A 12,772-nucleotide genomic window follows, 5' to 3' on the forward strand; every position below is an offset into this window, starting at 1 on the left:
GTGGCGGGGCCTGTTCGGCGGTTGTCAAGACGTTCTCCGCCCAATGGCCCTGTGACTTCACTTCGACACCAAACCCCCGCCCACCAATATCCTTTTACAAGACTACTGGCCAAATTACTTCGTTTCGCCTAGAGACTTTGCATGCACTGAAATTCGCAATTCTTGGGCCCCGCTCTTCGTCGACAAGAATCTCGTCCTGCGCACGAGCTTGTCGCAGCCTCACTTCACGGCTGTCAATCGCCTGAGTTTCACTTTCCACTTCTACCAACTCCCTTGTTCCTGCCAGCATCATGGCTGATAGCGCTGCGGGGTCACTGCCGTATCACGAGCCTGGTATTGTTGCCATCCTTGTCCAAGCCTCCTTCTTACTTCTCCTTAACATGGTCAATTCTGCTCTTGACCGCATCGTGTACTGCGGTTTACTCGGGCAAGTCCTGTTAGGTATTTGCTGGGGGACTCCCGGTGCGAAATGGCTCTCAGCCAGTGCTGAAGAGGTCGTCGTTCAATTGGGATATCTGGGTTTGATGTTGCTTGTGTTCCAAGGTATCTCACACTGATCACCTACCTCCTTCGCTGACCATCGTTAAGGTGGCCTATCTACTTCCTTTGCATCTCTTAAAGCCAACCTTCTCCTTTCTTCTGGAGTCGCAATCACCGGCATCACTGTTCCCATTGCTCTTTCCTTTTCTCTCCAGTGGCTGGTAGGCGCCACTTCTTTGCAGGCCTTTGCTGCTGGTGCTGCCTTGTGTTCCACCAGTCTTGGAACCACCTTTACAGTGCTGGCGTCTAGCGGGCTCACATCTTCTAGGCTGGGCATTGTTCTAACAACTGCCGCAATGATAGACGACGTTGTTGGGCTAGTCATGGTCCAAGTCATCTCCAATCTTGGAAGTACCATCAGTGCCATCACCATCATTCGTCCTATCCTAGTCTCTCTTGGATTTGCTGTAGTCGCCCCTTTGGCGTGTCAATTTCTGATTCTACCGCTGACGGTGTCTTTGAATCGCTATCGCGAAACCCATTCCTCCGGGAAGATCGACAGGATTGTATGCTTGAGGCACACTGCGTTTGTGATTCATACTTTAGTTCTCATTGCTCTGGCGACTGGTGCTACCTACGCTGGGACTTCGAATTTGTTCGCTGCATATATTGCAGGAGCTGTCATTAGTTGGTGGGATACGGAAGTACCACATCCCAAAAATGCTCAGACAAGGCTGGTTGAGGAAAAGACCCAGCCCGATGCTACCCAAAAAAACAATCTCCTAACCGAAGAATCTACAGATGCTGCTGGAGCTGGGGACAATGGCCCACAGAACAGGGTGGACAATGAGGTGCAATTAACAAACCTAGCAATTTCGAGCGATGTCTGTGTTGATGAGAGTACTACATTTGGCTCGACTATTTACCAGGAGTACTACAAGCAGGCGGTCTCCAAGATTCTGCGGCCCTTCTTTTTCGCATCCATTGGGTTCTCAATTCCGATTTCCCACATGTTCAGAAGCTCCATCATCTGGCGTGGGATTGTCTATACCCTCCTCATGACGCTCGGAAAGCTTGTCTGTGGACTTTGGCTTGTTCGTTTCTCCGTGGTCCCTGTGCAGGGCACACTCCGCGGCCGGATGTTAAACGTTGAGCTACCCGAAGTCCCTCATCTCTGGGGAAAGAGTGCGAAGACCGGGTCGAGCCATGCATTCAAGCGAGACCAGCCTCAGACAGTCTCCACGCATGAAGAGCCTTCAACTCCAAAAATTACACAAACGGTGCCACGAACTCCTTCTACGCCCAAACCGTTCTCTCTCTATCCACCCCTCATCCTTGCCTTGGCGATGGTAGCACGCGGCGAAATTGGGTTTCTGATCTCGGCGATGGCTGAGTCTAACGGCGCGTTCTCGTCTGGACATACAAATTCCAGCTCGGAATCCGACATCTTCCTAGTGGTCACCTGGGCCATCGTCCTTTGCACTATTATCGGACCCCTAGGAGTTGGGCTTTCTGTGAAGAGAGTGAAAAAGCTAGAGGAGAGGAAGAGCAAAGGGCAAGAGGGATCGGGAAGGGATGTCTTGGGTGTTTGGGGTGTTCGGTAGGAATGCGGACCGGGGAGGCAGCTCAACGTTCAGGATACCCGTGCGGCGTTATTGCTCGCTGCTGTACTATGGTTCGAAGGAAGCGAGTGGCTTGAAGCTTACTCGTTAGCTGTCAAAAAGGACGTCTCCCATTCGTAAGCACTCTGCATCTCGACATCACCAGCGCATCGTTTCATGATGGCTTCTAGAAACGCGAGGAGATAGCTCCGGTTCGATCCGGCGATTCCAAACACAATGCATCTTCAATTTCCATTGCACTTCGACATCAGCCCTATTTCAGAGAGGTGTGATGTTTTACATGTTTGTTTCAACACTCGTGATCCATCGTCAGGGTCGTGTTTGTGTTGAAATTGCTCAGATCCGGTAGTTATTGACGAGGGACATCTGTAACTGGTTTGGCATTTTTAGTTAGCCCGAGTTACATCACGGGAACCATAGCAGTGGCATTAACAATTCAAATCTCAATCACTTTCATACACGGTTGGTGATACAAGTCTAGCAAATGAAACACTGACCACGGAAAAGAAAGCCGTTGGGGGATTTCTCACTGCATCTAGTCAAACGGGAGGACACGGAGAAAATATGCTGGTACAGACGCTGCAGGGAAGAGTCCCTCATACAAATTATCGAGCACTGTTCGGCATGTCTGGCCGTGACCGAGCCGCATGTTCGGCTTAGATGCAGGTGGAAGCTCACTCCTGATGTCAAGAGGTTTCGTTTTTGAATACATTTGCGACCTTGCCTCCTAGCCATATTGTTTGGCGGAATTATTTTCGAAAGAGCTAGTGGAGAGGAAAAATTGTGCCTAGTGGCAGGAAAACGAGGAGCAGGTGTGGAGGCTGAGGGGAGGGTTTTGGTGCAGCTTGGGTGTGTTTCAGAGACGGCGACGTGAATCAGTTAAATCGGCATGCTGAAACAATAGCCATTGTCGAGGATGCCGCCAGCCGCCAGAAGTGCTTGCTAAAGCGGCCCATCAGCCATCCAAGCTTTTGCCCCCCATCGCCGAGCCATTGAGGCGCGCCCACGGTCGGCGTCTTGCCGTGGTGTCGCGCCTCCCCGGCCTTGAAACGATTCCTGCGAATTGCTGTATGCGCCCACGGCGCTCCAGCGCGCATAGATATGACGATGAAAACCTCTCAAAGCGCCCACACGCCTATGAATAGTCTGGTGTACGGCGATTGGCTGCTATTAATCTTCTTTGTGGTTTAGGGGGCGTAAGCCGTCACGTGCTGATCTGTGCCGCTGCTTTAACTCGCTGCTCAACAAGGAGAGGCGGGAGCGGACTCGAAGCTAAACCCAGCTCAGCATTTCCACCGACCTTCACCAGACCCCCAACCACTTTCCCCATTGCCCAAACTGCGCTCTTCCACCACCGCTCGCCCGTCTGCCGTGAGCGTCTCCTCCTCTGCCAGAAGACGAATTCACCCACTAGATCTGCGCTCCATGACGGCTGTCCGCTAGAAAGCAAGCCGCTGTTGTCCCTCGCTCGCTTTCACCCTCACCGCAACCCAACCCTCGCACCCCCTCCTGGACAACAACAACCACTCTGGCAGCTCACTACTACCCACCGCATTCGACACTCCGCAGAGATTCACCGTCGCGGCGCGTGCTGCCTTTCTTGTTGCTGGGAGCGCATATCGCGCCGTCGGTTCAAGGAGCCTGCCTTGAACCCCCGCTTTCGCCGCATTCACTGGGGCTTTGGCCTCCACCAAAAACAAATAATTGACAAGACAAACGTGTCTAATATTCTAAACTCTTCCTCCTCATTGTCCGCATGACTGTGAGCCCAAGTAAGTGCTCTGGAACTTTCGACTTCTCAGGCCACCGCAAATTCTCCTGTACAAATCGCCATGTCTTCGGGCCGTCCGCCGCCACAAGGGTACCACTCCAGCCCCCATCCAACTCCCATTGTTACCTTAGGCAATTCGCTGATTGTTTGGTTTCAGCATGTATTCGAGAGACCAGTTCATGAACCCGGGTCCCGCCCCTCGGCCTCCTACCGACCGCCCCCGCCTCAACCTCACCCCAAACACGAGCAGCACCTTGCCGGGGAATATGGCGGGCCTGAGCATGCAGTCTCCTGCTTACAACAACAATCCATATAACAACCAGTACAGCAATAACAACTCTCAGACCTCGCTCCTCTCTCGAACGCAATCTGAAAAAAGTTTGTCATCTTCTTCCGTTGTTAAAGAGGGCAACGTAAAGGTCAAAGACGAGGGTCTCTTCAAGTCATTTGTCTGGCAAGACCGATGGCTCATCCTTAAGGAATTCGAGTTGGCGTTTTACAAAAGCCCCAACTCCTCAAAGGTCGCGACTACGATTCAACTTCGAGATGTGTTGGGCGTTGAGCGGTCGGACACCGCACCCTTGTCGTTTGAGATTACTCGCGCTCTGAACGCCTCCAAAGGCTCATCACCGCCTCGTGACGGCCCTACAAAGATCATTACATGCAAAGTCGACACTGACGATGATGTGTACTCATGGATCGACAGCATATACCAGCGGTGCCCGAGCATGGGTGGGGTCAGCAACCCCACGAATTTCACACACAGAGTTCACGTAGGGTTTGACCCTACAAGCGGAGCTTTTGTAGGCCTCCCAGTAGAATGGGAAAAGCTACTTACGGCATCGGCACTCACGAAAGATGATTATGCGAAGAACCCTAAGGCGGTGTTGGAAGTCTTGGAGTTTTATACGGAGAAGCTTGTGAAGCGTTCAGAGGACCCGCAGAGCTACCCCAGTCTCACTCCTACCCCGCCAGTTAGCTCAGGTATGGAAAAGCAGCTTGGATACTCGGGTGGCGGAAGCTCCATTGCGCCCCCACGACCGGGCCCCCCGGGAGGATTCCAACGCAAAGACAGCTACAATGTGGGCAGGCAAAATACCCCGCCACAGTCAGGATATATGACACCCTCGCAACCCAATTCCTACTCGTCTTCCCAAGACCGGATGGATCAAGAACGCCGAAGGCTGCAAGATGATGAGGCTAGAATCCAGCAGCGTGAGCGGGAACGAGAGCGACAAAGATTGGAGTTTGAGCGAAGAGAACGTGAAGAACTTGCGGCATACAATGCGTCTTTACCGAAGGGTAAGGTTCCAATGGCGCAGCAGGAGATTGGCGGAGGCGGGTTTGATTCTCGTGACTCTAGCCCATCAGGCCAGCAAGCTCGATATAATCCAAACCGGCCCGCTCCTTCTACTCCAGGTGCCCAACGCCAACAACCGCCTGGGTCCCTCCGACAGATGGCTGCTCAGCGACCAGCCCCATCGGCACCAAAGCAGCAGCAACCGCAGCAGCAGAATAACGGGGCTTACAACACTTCACCTCAGTCTAAGCTTCCGACATCCAATGGCCAACGTCCGCCTGTACAACCGAACTCGCAATATCAGAGATCTCAAAATCAGGTACCACAAACTCGCCCTGCTAACGGCCAGCCTCAGCAACAGAAACAGTATCCTGGATCAGCAGCACCACAGCCACTGAATGTGGCTGCTAAGAAACCCACCGGGGCACCTCTGAATGACGCCGTCAAGAAAGCCGAACAAGCGCTCACTAGCAAGAAAGAAGAGCCTGCTCGTAAAGATGTGCGCATGTCGAGCATGTCCGAGAGTGAGGTTATGGCCAAACTTCGCGAAGTGGTCTCTAAGGATAAGCCTTTGGATTCGTATAACAAGCAAAAGAAAATCGGCCAGGGTGCCTCCGGTTCCGTTTACGTTGCTCGCATCCGCGAAGGTGCTACCTCACCAATGGCGCGAAGGATCTTACAGGAAAATGGACCTCGTGCCCAGGTTGCCATTAAACAGATGGATCTCCGCAACCAGCCACGAAAGGAGCTAATTGTTAACGAAATCATCGTAATGAAAGACAGCAAGCATCCAAATATTGTGAACTTCTTAGATGCATTCTTGCAGGAAGAACAATCTGAGCTGTGGGTGGTGATGGAGTTTATGGAAGGTGGGGCATTGACAGATGTAATCGACAACAACCCCTCGATAAGCGAAGATCAGATCGCTACGATCTGTTTGGAGGTGAGACTTGTGCATAGCTTGATAGAATTATGCTGACTTCATACTAGACTTGCAAGGGTCTGGAACATTTGCATAACCAGAACATTATTCACCGAGACATCAAGAGTGACAATGTTCTGCTGGATGGTCGTGGCAACGTTAAGATCAGTATGTAATATCGTTTTGTCCATCGCAACTCTCCAGCGCTAACAACCCACAGCGGATTTTGGTTTCTGTGCCAAGCTCACTGAGCAACGCAGCAAACGTGCTACTATGGTTGGAACACCGTACTGGATGGCACCAGAGGTTGTCAAACAAAAGGAGTATGGCAACAAGGTCGATATCTGGTCCCTAGGCATCATGGCCATTGAGATGATCGAGTCTGAACCACCATACCTTAACGAGGAGCCGCTCAAGGCCCTTTACCTCATTGCCACCAACGGTACTCCTCGCCTGAAGAAGCCGGATAAGCTGTCCAAAGAGCTAAAGGCCTTCCTCTCGGTCTGTCTCTGCGTCGATGTCAAGTCTCGAGCCAGCGCGTCGGAACTGATGAGCCACGATTTCCTGAAGAGCGGATGCAGCTTAGCAAGCTTGGCACAGCTTCTCAACTTCCGGAAGAACGGCAGCCATTAAACCTCTCGCGTAAAATTTTCCTCGAACTTTGTTGGTCTCAATTCGATACCCTTTCCACGCCTTCATGGCTTCTCTATCACCCAGAATCCTCACACCACCCTGCATGTGTTCCATGCTCGTTCTTCCCCAGCCACCTCTTCTCCGCGTTCCTCAGATTATTGTGTGTGTTGGGGCATGCCGTGCTAGTTAAATTTTAAAGATGTTGCATTGTTGTTGGGAATATTTTACCACGGCCTCGGGTTGGATATAAGGGGTTTTTTCTTCTTCTATTCATTCAGTTCAAGACTCTGATTATTTGGATTTTGGACACCAGTATTCTTCGAGTATTCTTCTACAGGCGCCAAAGATTCCCATCTCGTTTACGCGTAGTTTCCAATTCCCGCCCAGCGTAGCTCGCACTCCCTCTCGAATCCGTGTGACACGACTTCTACTCTCGGCGCTTGGACATCGGGATCTTGGAAGATAGTGAGGGAGAGGTGAATAAGAACAAAACCAAAGACGCATGAAAGGACAGCAGTTAGTCTGGGGAGCAAGGTTATGGTCAATCTTCTGAAGACATGGAAAGACGTTCAAGTTTGGGGTATCTTTTGCGTCTAATCATCGTTGGTTTTTGAATGAAATGGATACCTGCCCCCTTGGAGCTCAGGGACTGGGGGTTGATTGGGGATGGATATTTTGTCCTCCTTTTCTTGACACTGAGGGGAAAGGGGGGGCAGGATGGCTTGGACGTGAGTGGAGAGTAGGTTTTGATTGATTAAGCATAGAGATATGATAGATATGTAATGAATTCATGGTGTCTCTACAGGCCTTCATCACTCTTTTTCCCCTTTTACTTTACGTATTTCGATGTGCTCATCTCATACCTATCTGTTCGGTGTCTCCATTCCTCTCGTGGGTGTCTCAAAGACCAAACCGTACGCGGATCCTGGAAAGAAAGGAAGACAATTCCAAATTCCCCCGTGTTCGTTTTCTGGTGGGCCGCGTAATGTTGGGCACGGTTGGGGCTGGGTTTCTTGCATTTGGTGTTGGAGCCGAGTCGGTAGTCACTCCTTCCGTCAGCCACAACCAAGGCGCATGGGCTGTGGAACATGTGAATCGGATTCGGGTTTGCGTGTAGAGCGCTAGAATTTCAGCCAGATCCTTTATTAAAGAGAGAATAACGCGGAACATTCGGGGGGATATCTACTAGCGTCTTGCTTAGATAACCGTCGTGTTTCCTTGGTTTGGTTGTTTACGTATTTGTTTATCGCGGGGGGAGATGTGTTTCATAGGCTGTGACTCCGAGTAGGAGTTGCAAAACGGAAATTTGAGGTTGCTATGGTGTTTTGCTACATGTTGGCATATAAGCTAGACTATAATAATAATAATGTAACTACCTTAGGACAGAAAATGGAATTTTCGTCATGACCTCTGTAACTCTTGGAGTTAGTCTAACAAATTGACGCTACTCTGATTCTGTTCTGTGCTATGTAGTCGTCGACAAGAATGGTTCTCTCTTTTCTTCCAAACCATTCACACCGCTCGAGACTCCTATCTTGGTGTTATTCCGAAGTGCTTTGGGAGGGATAAATACAGTTATTTAGCGCCCGTCCCGCACTATCTCCGTCAAAATAATCTAATTAGATGCCTGGGGCAGCGATGTGATATCGCTAGTATTCCATAAATTTTCGTATGGATAAGGATTGTCATAGAACGAAATTATCTCTTCCATATTGTCCACTGGTGATATGCGGTAATATGCTGTCTGTAAAGGTCGCTCCTATTTTTCTTTTACCAATGCTCAGGCATCTCGAGTACAAAAGTGCTGTCGGGTTCGTGAAAACGGGTGCTGTCTAGCTCGTGTATGCTGGAGTGCGCTTCTACTTCAACGGGATGGAAAGCCATGGAGATATGGCGTTTGCTGGAGATGTTGAAGTCGTTGGGAATGGGTTTACAGTCCGCACCTGGGCCTAAGTCTGTGTTTTGGCGTTGCTGAAGAAAGTGGATGATTTGGTTGTGTCGTCGTTGCCGAAGGAATAGGAGTATAATTAAAGCTATGATGATGATACCTCCCAACCCCCCAGCTATCCCAGCGCCAATTTTGACGGCTGTGGTTGTGGGCTCGGATGAGGGGTCGGTGAGAACGCTGGCAGTGGTAGTAGAGCTAGCTCTGGCTCTTGTAGGTTCGGTTTTGGGCACGCTGGTCATAGATGTAATAACTTGAGTGGTTGTAAAATTCGAACTTGAGGATGAAGTAGCGTTAGATGCAGTAGCCGTAAACGGCCCAATAGTTGCACCTTGGAGACGAAACACCGCACTCGAAGTACTGCAACACCGCTGGCTCTCATGCTCTGACTCGCAACAGTACGCAGCTTCTTTGGCAAAGCCTTGAGATCCGCATTCCCAGACCTGGACGCCGTGGCGACGGAAGTCGTATGCCGATGGGTCATTCGTTGTTAGATTGTCTATCCGTCCTGAGAATTAGACTTTGTATTGTTTGTTCACCCGTATGCGTTTTCGCACTAGGGTCTGGTATGCGTACTATAGTGGCACATGGGAGGACACAGCGGACTTGTCCATGTCTGGTCCGTGCAAGTCCCCCGAGCAAAGCTCACACCAGTGTCCTCAGTCACTTCCCATTTACAGAGGCCATTGGAGAGGCATGCATCGAGGTCTTTGCAACAGGTGCTTACGGGAGCGCTGGAGTTACAGGGAATGTCGGTGCCTTGGTCACCGTTGGGGAGATAGCAGGCTGTGCCTGCAAGAACCGTGGAAGTGACGAAAGGAAGAAACGAGAGAGGAAATTGGAAGGAGTGCATAGCTAGAGTGAAAGAGAGACTTCAAATTTGAAATGATAGTAGAGGAAGATATTGGGTCATATACCTGAGGTGGAATCATGGACTTCGCTCTCTCTTTAATTCGCGGGTGTTTGGTTTCATAGCGGACTTTGGAAAACGAAGTACTACAGTATAGCGGCTGTGATTGGATTCGTGCATCGTGGGGGCATATGTTGGTGCAGAAAAAGGAGTCCGGTACCCGACAATCTATACCCTTTTAAGTTTAGCTCGTCGGATTCTTAACTTCAACGGCGGGGGAACAATTGCTTTGAATTACTTGAAGAAGGCATATGTTCCTATGCTTACCCAAGAGCTTGGATACCTCTTCCTCAGTGTTCGGATTAACTCTAAGGCCCTCCACAACATATTCCACCCTAATAGCTGAGAGTCGCCCGATAATGTTGACGCCACAAGAGCAGTACCTAACATACTACCATGTAGCCTTGCATGGACATGAGGGATGAGAGAAGTGATATGCAATAGACTGAGGGTCCGAGGTGCTGTGAGATATATATAGTAGTGTGAGACGCCAACCCCCGACTTACCGGTTAGGCTCCTAAAGCACAACGGTTTTCATATTCGAACTCTTGCATTGGACCGTCCATCACAGGATTTCCCAAAAGGCAGTCCGTGAAGATGAAGATTCCTCAGCGACTTTTGTCATCTTTGTTGCCGCTCCGCAGATCCTAGGCGCCTGATGCCTTGTCTATGGGGAGATTGCCCCAACCCTCGTGCCAGGAGTTTAAGAAACGATTTCCTCGGGTCTGTGCCAACTTAGGATTATTTCGGCTCCATATAGGACTGCACACTGTGATCTGTATTCTTGTAGGCTGGCTGGATATGTACCTCACAAGTCATTGAGCCGATATTAGAGGATAGGCTTTACATTAGGCTATAATAAGTTCCAGGGACAACGAATAATTTCAGTCGGTTGAAGTATTGAGTTCTATTCGAAGAAACGCCACTATTCTATCTTTCCAACAAAGTCCATATGCTTACAGTCCTGTCAGGTCCAAAACCCGGTTAGTTGTTCGGATTGATGCCCTGCCTGAGCATATCTACGATCCTCAATTACCATGTGGTCTACAGATGGATGTAGATAACAAATTTGCCGACATCGTCCTGTAAGCAATTGGGAGGATAGGCTCGAAAGGTGACAGGCATGTGGGTGTTCGTCGAGGCCACTCAACAACGGGTTTGCCATCGGACAAGTTGTTCTTGGGAAATCCTTACACGGTCGTGATCCCCGTTCGGACTCATGAAGCCCCAATCAGCGTGGCCAACAGTCCGTAGTACGTAACGTAACTACGTGAACGTAGTAATCACGTGAGGAGTACAAAAGTAGTTAAAATGTGAGACGTAACTTTTGTACAGTGAATTGCCAAGTACGTCCCGTAGTACGGGTCAGAGAAGTCATATTTTGGGAGATTTCCCTCCTGTTTTTAGACCCCATTAGCCATCGCGTTGGGAGCTTTGTTTAAGGTCGCGTTTTAGAGTAACAATTATAAAAATAGTTAACTTTTGCCCTAGAAAAGCTCCTTATCTTATACCTGCCTATTTGCCAACCTATTGCCTATCTTATTAATTGTTACAATAAGCTAGATGTCTTAATTCCTCTATCGCAGCAGGCGTACAGCCTCATCCTAATCCTCCTGCTTATCAGAGTCGTCCCAACAAGCTAGAGACAGAGGGCGATAAGGAGGAGGAGGGGACTTCATCTAGGCTAAAAAGCTTCTCCTAGAACAATTTTGACCCGGACTGACAAAACTTCTCGCGAAAAGTACAAAAGTATAAGGATTTTAAGAAGTTACTGTTACGTTACGTACTTGCTAATCAATTCACTGCTTACGTACAAAAGTACTACCAAATTGAGAAGTTACTGGCAGAAAAAAGCTCAAACGTAACGTACTACGTACTGTTGGCCACGCTGGCCCCAATTGAGGCTAGAATTATTATCTCAGACGCACGTATCGTTATCAACATTTAGAGTAAAGGTGGAAGAAGAAGAAGAAGAAGAAGAAGAAGAAGCGAAAGGCCGGACCGTTAGAGTGAAACGTTCGCCCAAAGCGGACGTTCGATGAATCTCAATCCAGCTGTAGAAGACGCTTGCGGGTGGGAGCGTACTACGGATTAGAGGATCCAAAGACTAACCAACCTTCAGGACCGAACCTGTATTCAAACTTTGATCAATCCCTCGGAGAAAAATAGCCCGTTGGGTAATTATCTGGATAGCTGAGGATTCACTGATAGTAAGGAGCGGGAGCTCAAATGGACTGGGGGTTAGGGGAGCGGATCGTCAAATGAGAAGCATGTAGGATTGAGAATCTAAATACTTTCCATTGAAGTGATTGGATTCGGTTCATCAAAAGAACTTGCACTCTTTCAGCTCTAGCAGTGGTCAGGAGTATGGAATACTCTCTTATTTCCCATAAATTATCCAAGTCATCGGCACAGAGCAAGCCCTCATTCATAAACCGCAAGAATGTTAAACACACAATCTCTCTCCTACATCTACCGCATCGGCCTCTGGGACGCCAACCACGGTCTGCGTCTTCCGCAGTCAACACTTGTACCTCAAATATCTGAAGCGTGTTCGCACCTGCCACAAAATGTTAACAGGGATGTTTAATTCCTCAAGGCCCTCGCTGGAGTTAGAGAACTTCCCAAGATGCCAACAGCTGACCCAAATTACCCCTATCATAATCTCTGTTATGTGATAAGATGCTTAGGTGTAATACTTTTCCCACCAATACACTCATCCTTTTTGACTACTAATGCACGAGGACACAGCACCATTACACATCATCACACATTTCACACATTTCACACATTTCACAAAGTCTAATCACACCCACTACTCAAATATACAACCATACTATCCATCAAGTATGTTAACACAAATCTTACCCCACACCCGCACATACTCTTATCGCAGTCACTATCACAAAGTACAGAAACCTTCCCGCCCGTAGCCATCAACGCTAGACTAGACTCCAAACACGGCAATGCCAGAGCGCTGAAGGTGGGGTATCTTAGTATCATATCGTATCATATGTTATCCTTTTCTGGAAAACTCCATGCAATCCATGCTATCATTCATCAACCATGAAATGCATTATCAGACTCCCATCCACCTCAAATGCACAAATTTCCATAAAACGCCGGGATGTGATGTGATGTGGATCTGTGTCGAGGTGCTAATTCTGTACAGCAGTTGCTTTGCTGCAT

The 12,772-nt window shown here is 49.2% G+C and overlaps 5 protein-coding genes across 5 annotated transcripts; 3 read left to right on the top strand and 2 right to left on the bottom strand.

Annotated features, from left to right (window-relative positions):
* Nucleotides 1-95: 95 nt before the first annotated feature.
* On the top strand, nucleotides 96-2,198 carry BDR25DRAFT_272632 (Sodium/hydrogen exchanger). Its single transcript, XM_033687322.1, has 3 exons — nucleotides 96-543; nucleotides 589-1,319; nucleotides 1,380-2,198. Exons 1-3 carry the CDS (start codon nucleotides 291-293, stop codon nucleotides 2,082-2,084), a joined length of 1,689 nt encoding a protein of 562 aa, XP_033540563.1. The 5' UTR covers nucleotides 96-290; the 3' UTR covers nucleotides 2,085-2,198.
* Nucleotides 2,199-3,740: 1,542 nt separating this feature from the next.
* BDR25DRAFT_106677 (Pkinase-domain-containing protein) lies at nucleotides 3,741-6,874 on the top strand. Its single transcript, XM_033683509.1, has 4 exons — nucleotides 3,741-3,963; nucleotides 4,031-6,116; nucleotides 6,164-6,263; nucleotides 6,316-6,874. Exons 1-4 carry the CDS (start codon nucleotides 3,935-3,937, stop codon nucleotides 6,726-6,728), a joined length of 2,628 nt encoding a protein of 875 aa, XP_033540564.1. The 5' UTR covers nucleotides 3,741-3,934; the 3' UTR covers nucleotides 6,729-6,874.
* A 1,624-nt stretch (nucleotides 6,875-8,498) lies between these two features.
* Nucleotides 8,499-9,526, bottom strand: BDR25DRAFT_383328 (uncharacterized protein; the record flags this gene model as incomplete). The annotated part of the gene is made up of 2 exons (XM_033697815.1): nucleotides 8,499-9,172; nucleotides 9,250-9,526. The coding sequence occupies 2 exons, from the start codon at nucleotides 9,524-9,526 to the stop codon at nucleotides 8,499-8,501; spliced, it is 951 nt and encodes a 316-aa protein (XP_033540565.1).
* A 654-nt stretch (nucleotides 9,527-10,180) lies between these two features.
* On the top strand, nucleotides 10,181-11,000 carry BDR25DRAFT_362524 (uncharacterized protein; the record flags this gene model as incomplete). Its single annotated transcript, XM_033696587.1, has 7 exons — nucleotides 10,181-10,203; nucleotides 10,235-10,310; nucleotides 10,374-10,397; nucleotides 10,472-10,663; nucleotides 10,698-10,780; nucleotides 10,809-10,853; nucleotides 10,919-11,000. The coding sequence occupies 7 exons, from the start codon at nucleotides 10,181-10,183 to the stop codon at nucleotides 10,998-11,000; spliced, it is 525 nt and encodes a 174-aa protein (XP_033540566.1).
* A 187-nt stretch (nucleotides 11,001-11,187) lies between these two features.
* Nucleotides 11,188-12,520, bottom strand: BDR25DRAFT_362525 (uncharacterized protein; the record flags this gene model as incomplete). The annotated part of the gene is made up of 9 exons (XM_033696588.1): nucleotides 11,188-11,222; nucleotides 11,289-11,302; nucleotides 11,387-11,452; nucleotides 11,512-11,649; nucleotides 11,692-11,787; nucleotides 11,819-12,126; nucleotides 12,162-12,250; nucleotides 12,292-12,312; nucleotides 12,394-12,520. The coding sequence occupies 9 exons, from the start codon at nucleotides 12,518-12,520 to the stop codon at nucleotides 11,188-11,190; spliced, it is 894 nt and encodes a 297-aa protein (XP_033540567.1).
* Between the last annotated feature and the right edge of the window lie 252 nt (nucleotides 12,521-12,772).

This window comes from Lindgomyces ingoldianus, assembly GCF_010093535.1.
Source record: "Lindgomyces ingoldianus strain ATCC 200398 unplaced genomic scaffold BDR25scaffold_56, whole genome shotgun sequence".
Lineage (NCBI taxonomy): Eukaryota > Fungi > Ascomycota > Dothideomycetes > Pleosporales > Lindgomycetaceae > Lindgomyces > Lindgomyces ingoldianus.

Bases quoted from the DNA above. Each gene is read 5' to 3' on its own strand.
- BDR25DRAFT_272632 (XM_033687322.1), top strand. From the start codon at position 291: ATGGCTGATAGCGCTGCGGGGTCACTGCCGTATCACGAGCCTGGTATT. The intron at 544-588 runs GTATCTCACACT...ACCATCGTTAAG, and splicing joins GATGTTGCTTGTGTTCCAAG to GTGGCCTATCTACTTCCTTT. The intron at 1,320-1,379 runs GTGGACAATGAG...TGTGTTGATGAG, and splicing joins ACAATGGCCCACAGAACAGG to AGTACTACATTTGGCTCGAC.
- BDR25DRAFT_106677 (XM_033683509.1), top strand. From the start codon at position 3,935: ATGTCTTCGGGCCGTCCGCCGCCACAAGG. The intron at 3,964-4,030 runs GTACCACTCCAG...GTTTGGTTTCAG, and splicing joins GGCCGTCCGCCGCCACAAGG to CATGTATTCGAGAGACCAGT. The intron at 6,117-6,163 runs GTGAGACTTGTG...ACTTCATACTAG, and splicing joins TCGCTACGATCTGTTTGGAG to ACTTGCAAGGGTCTGGAACA.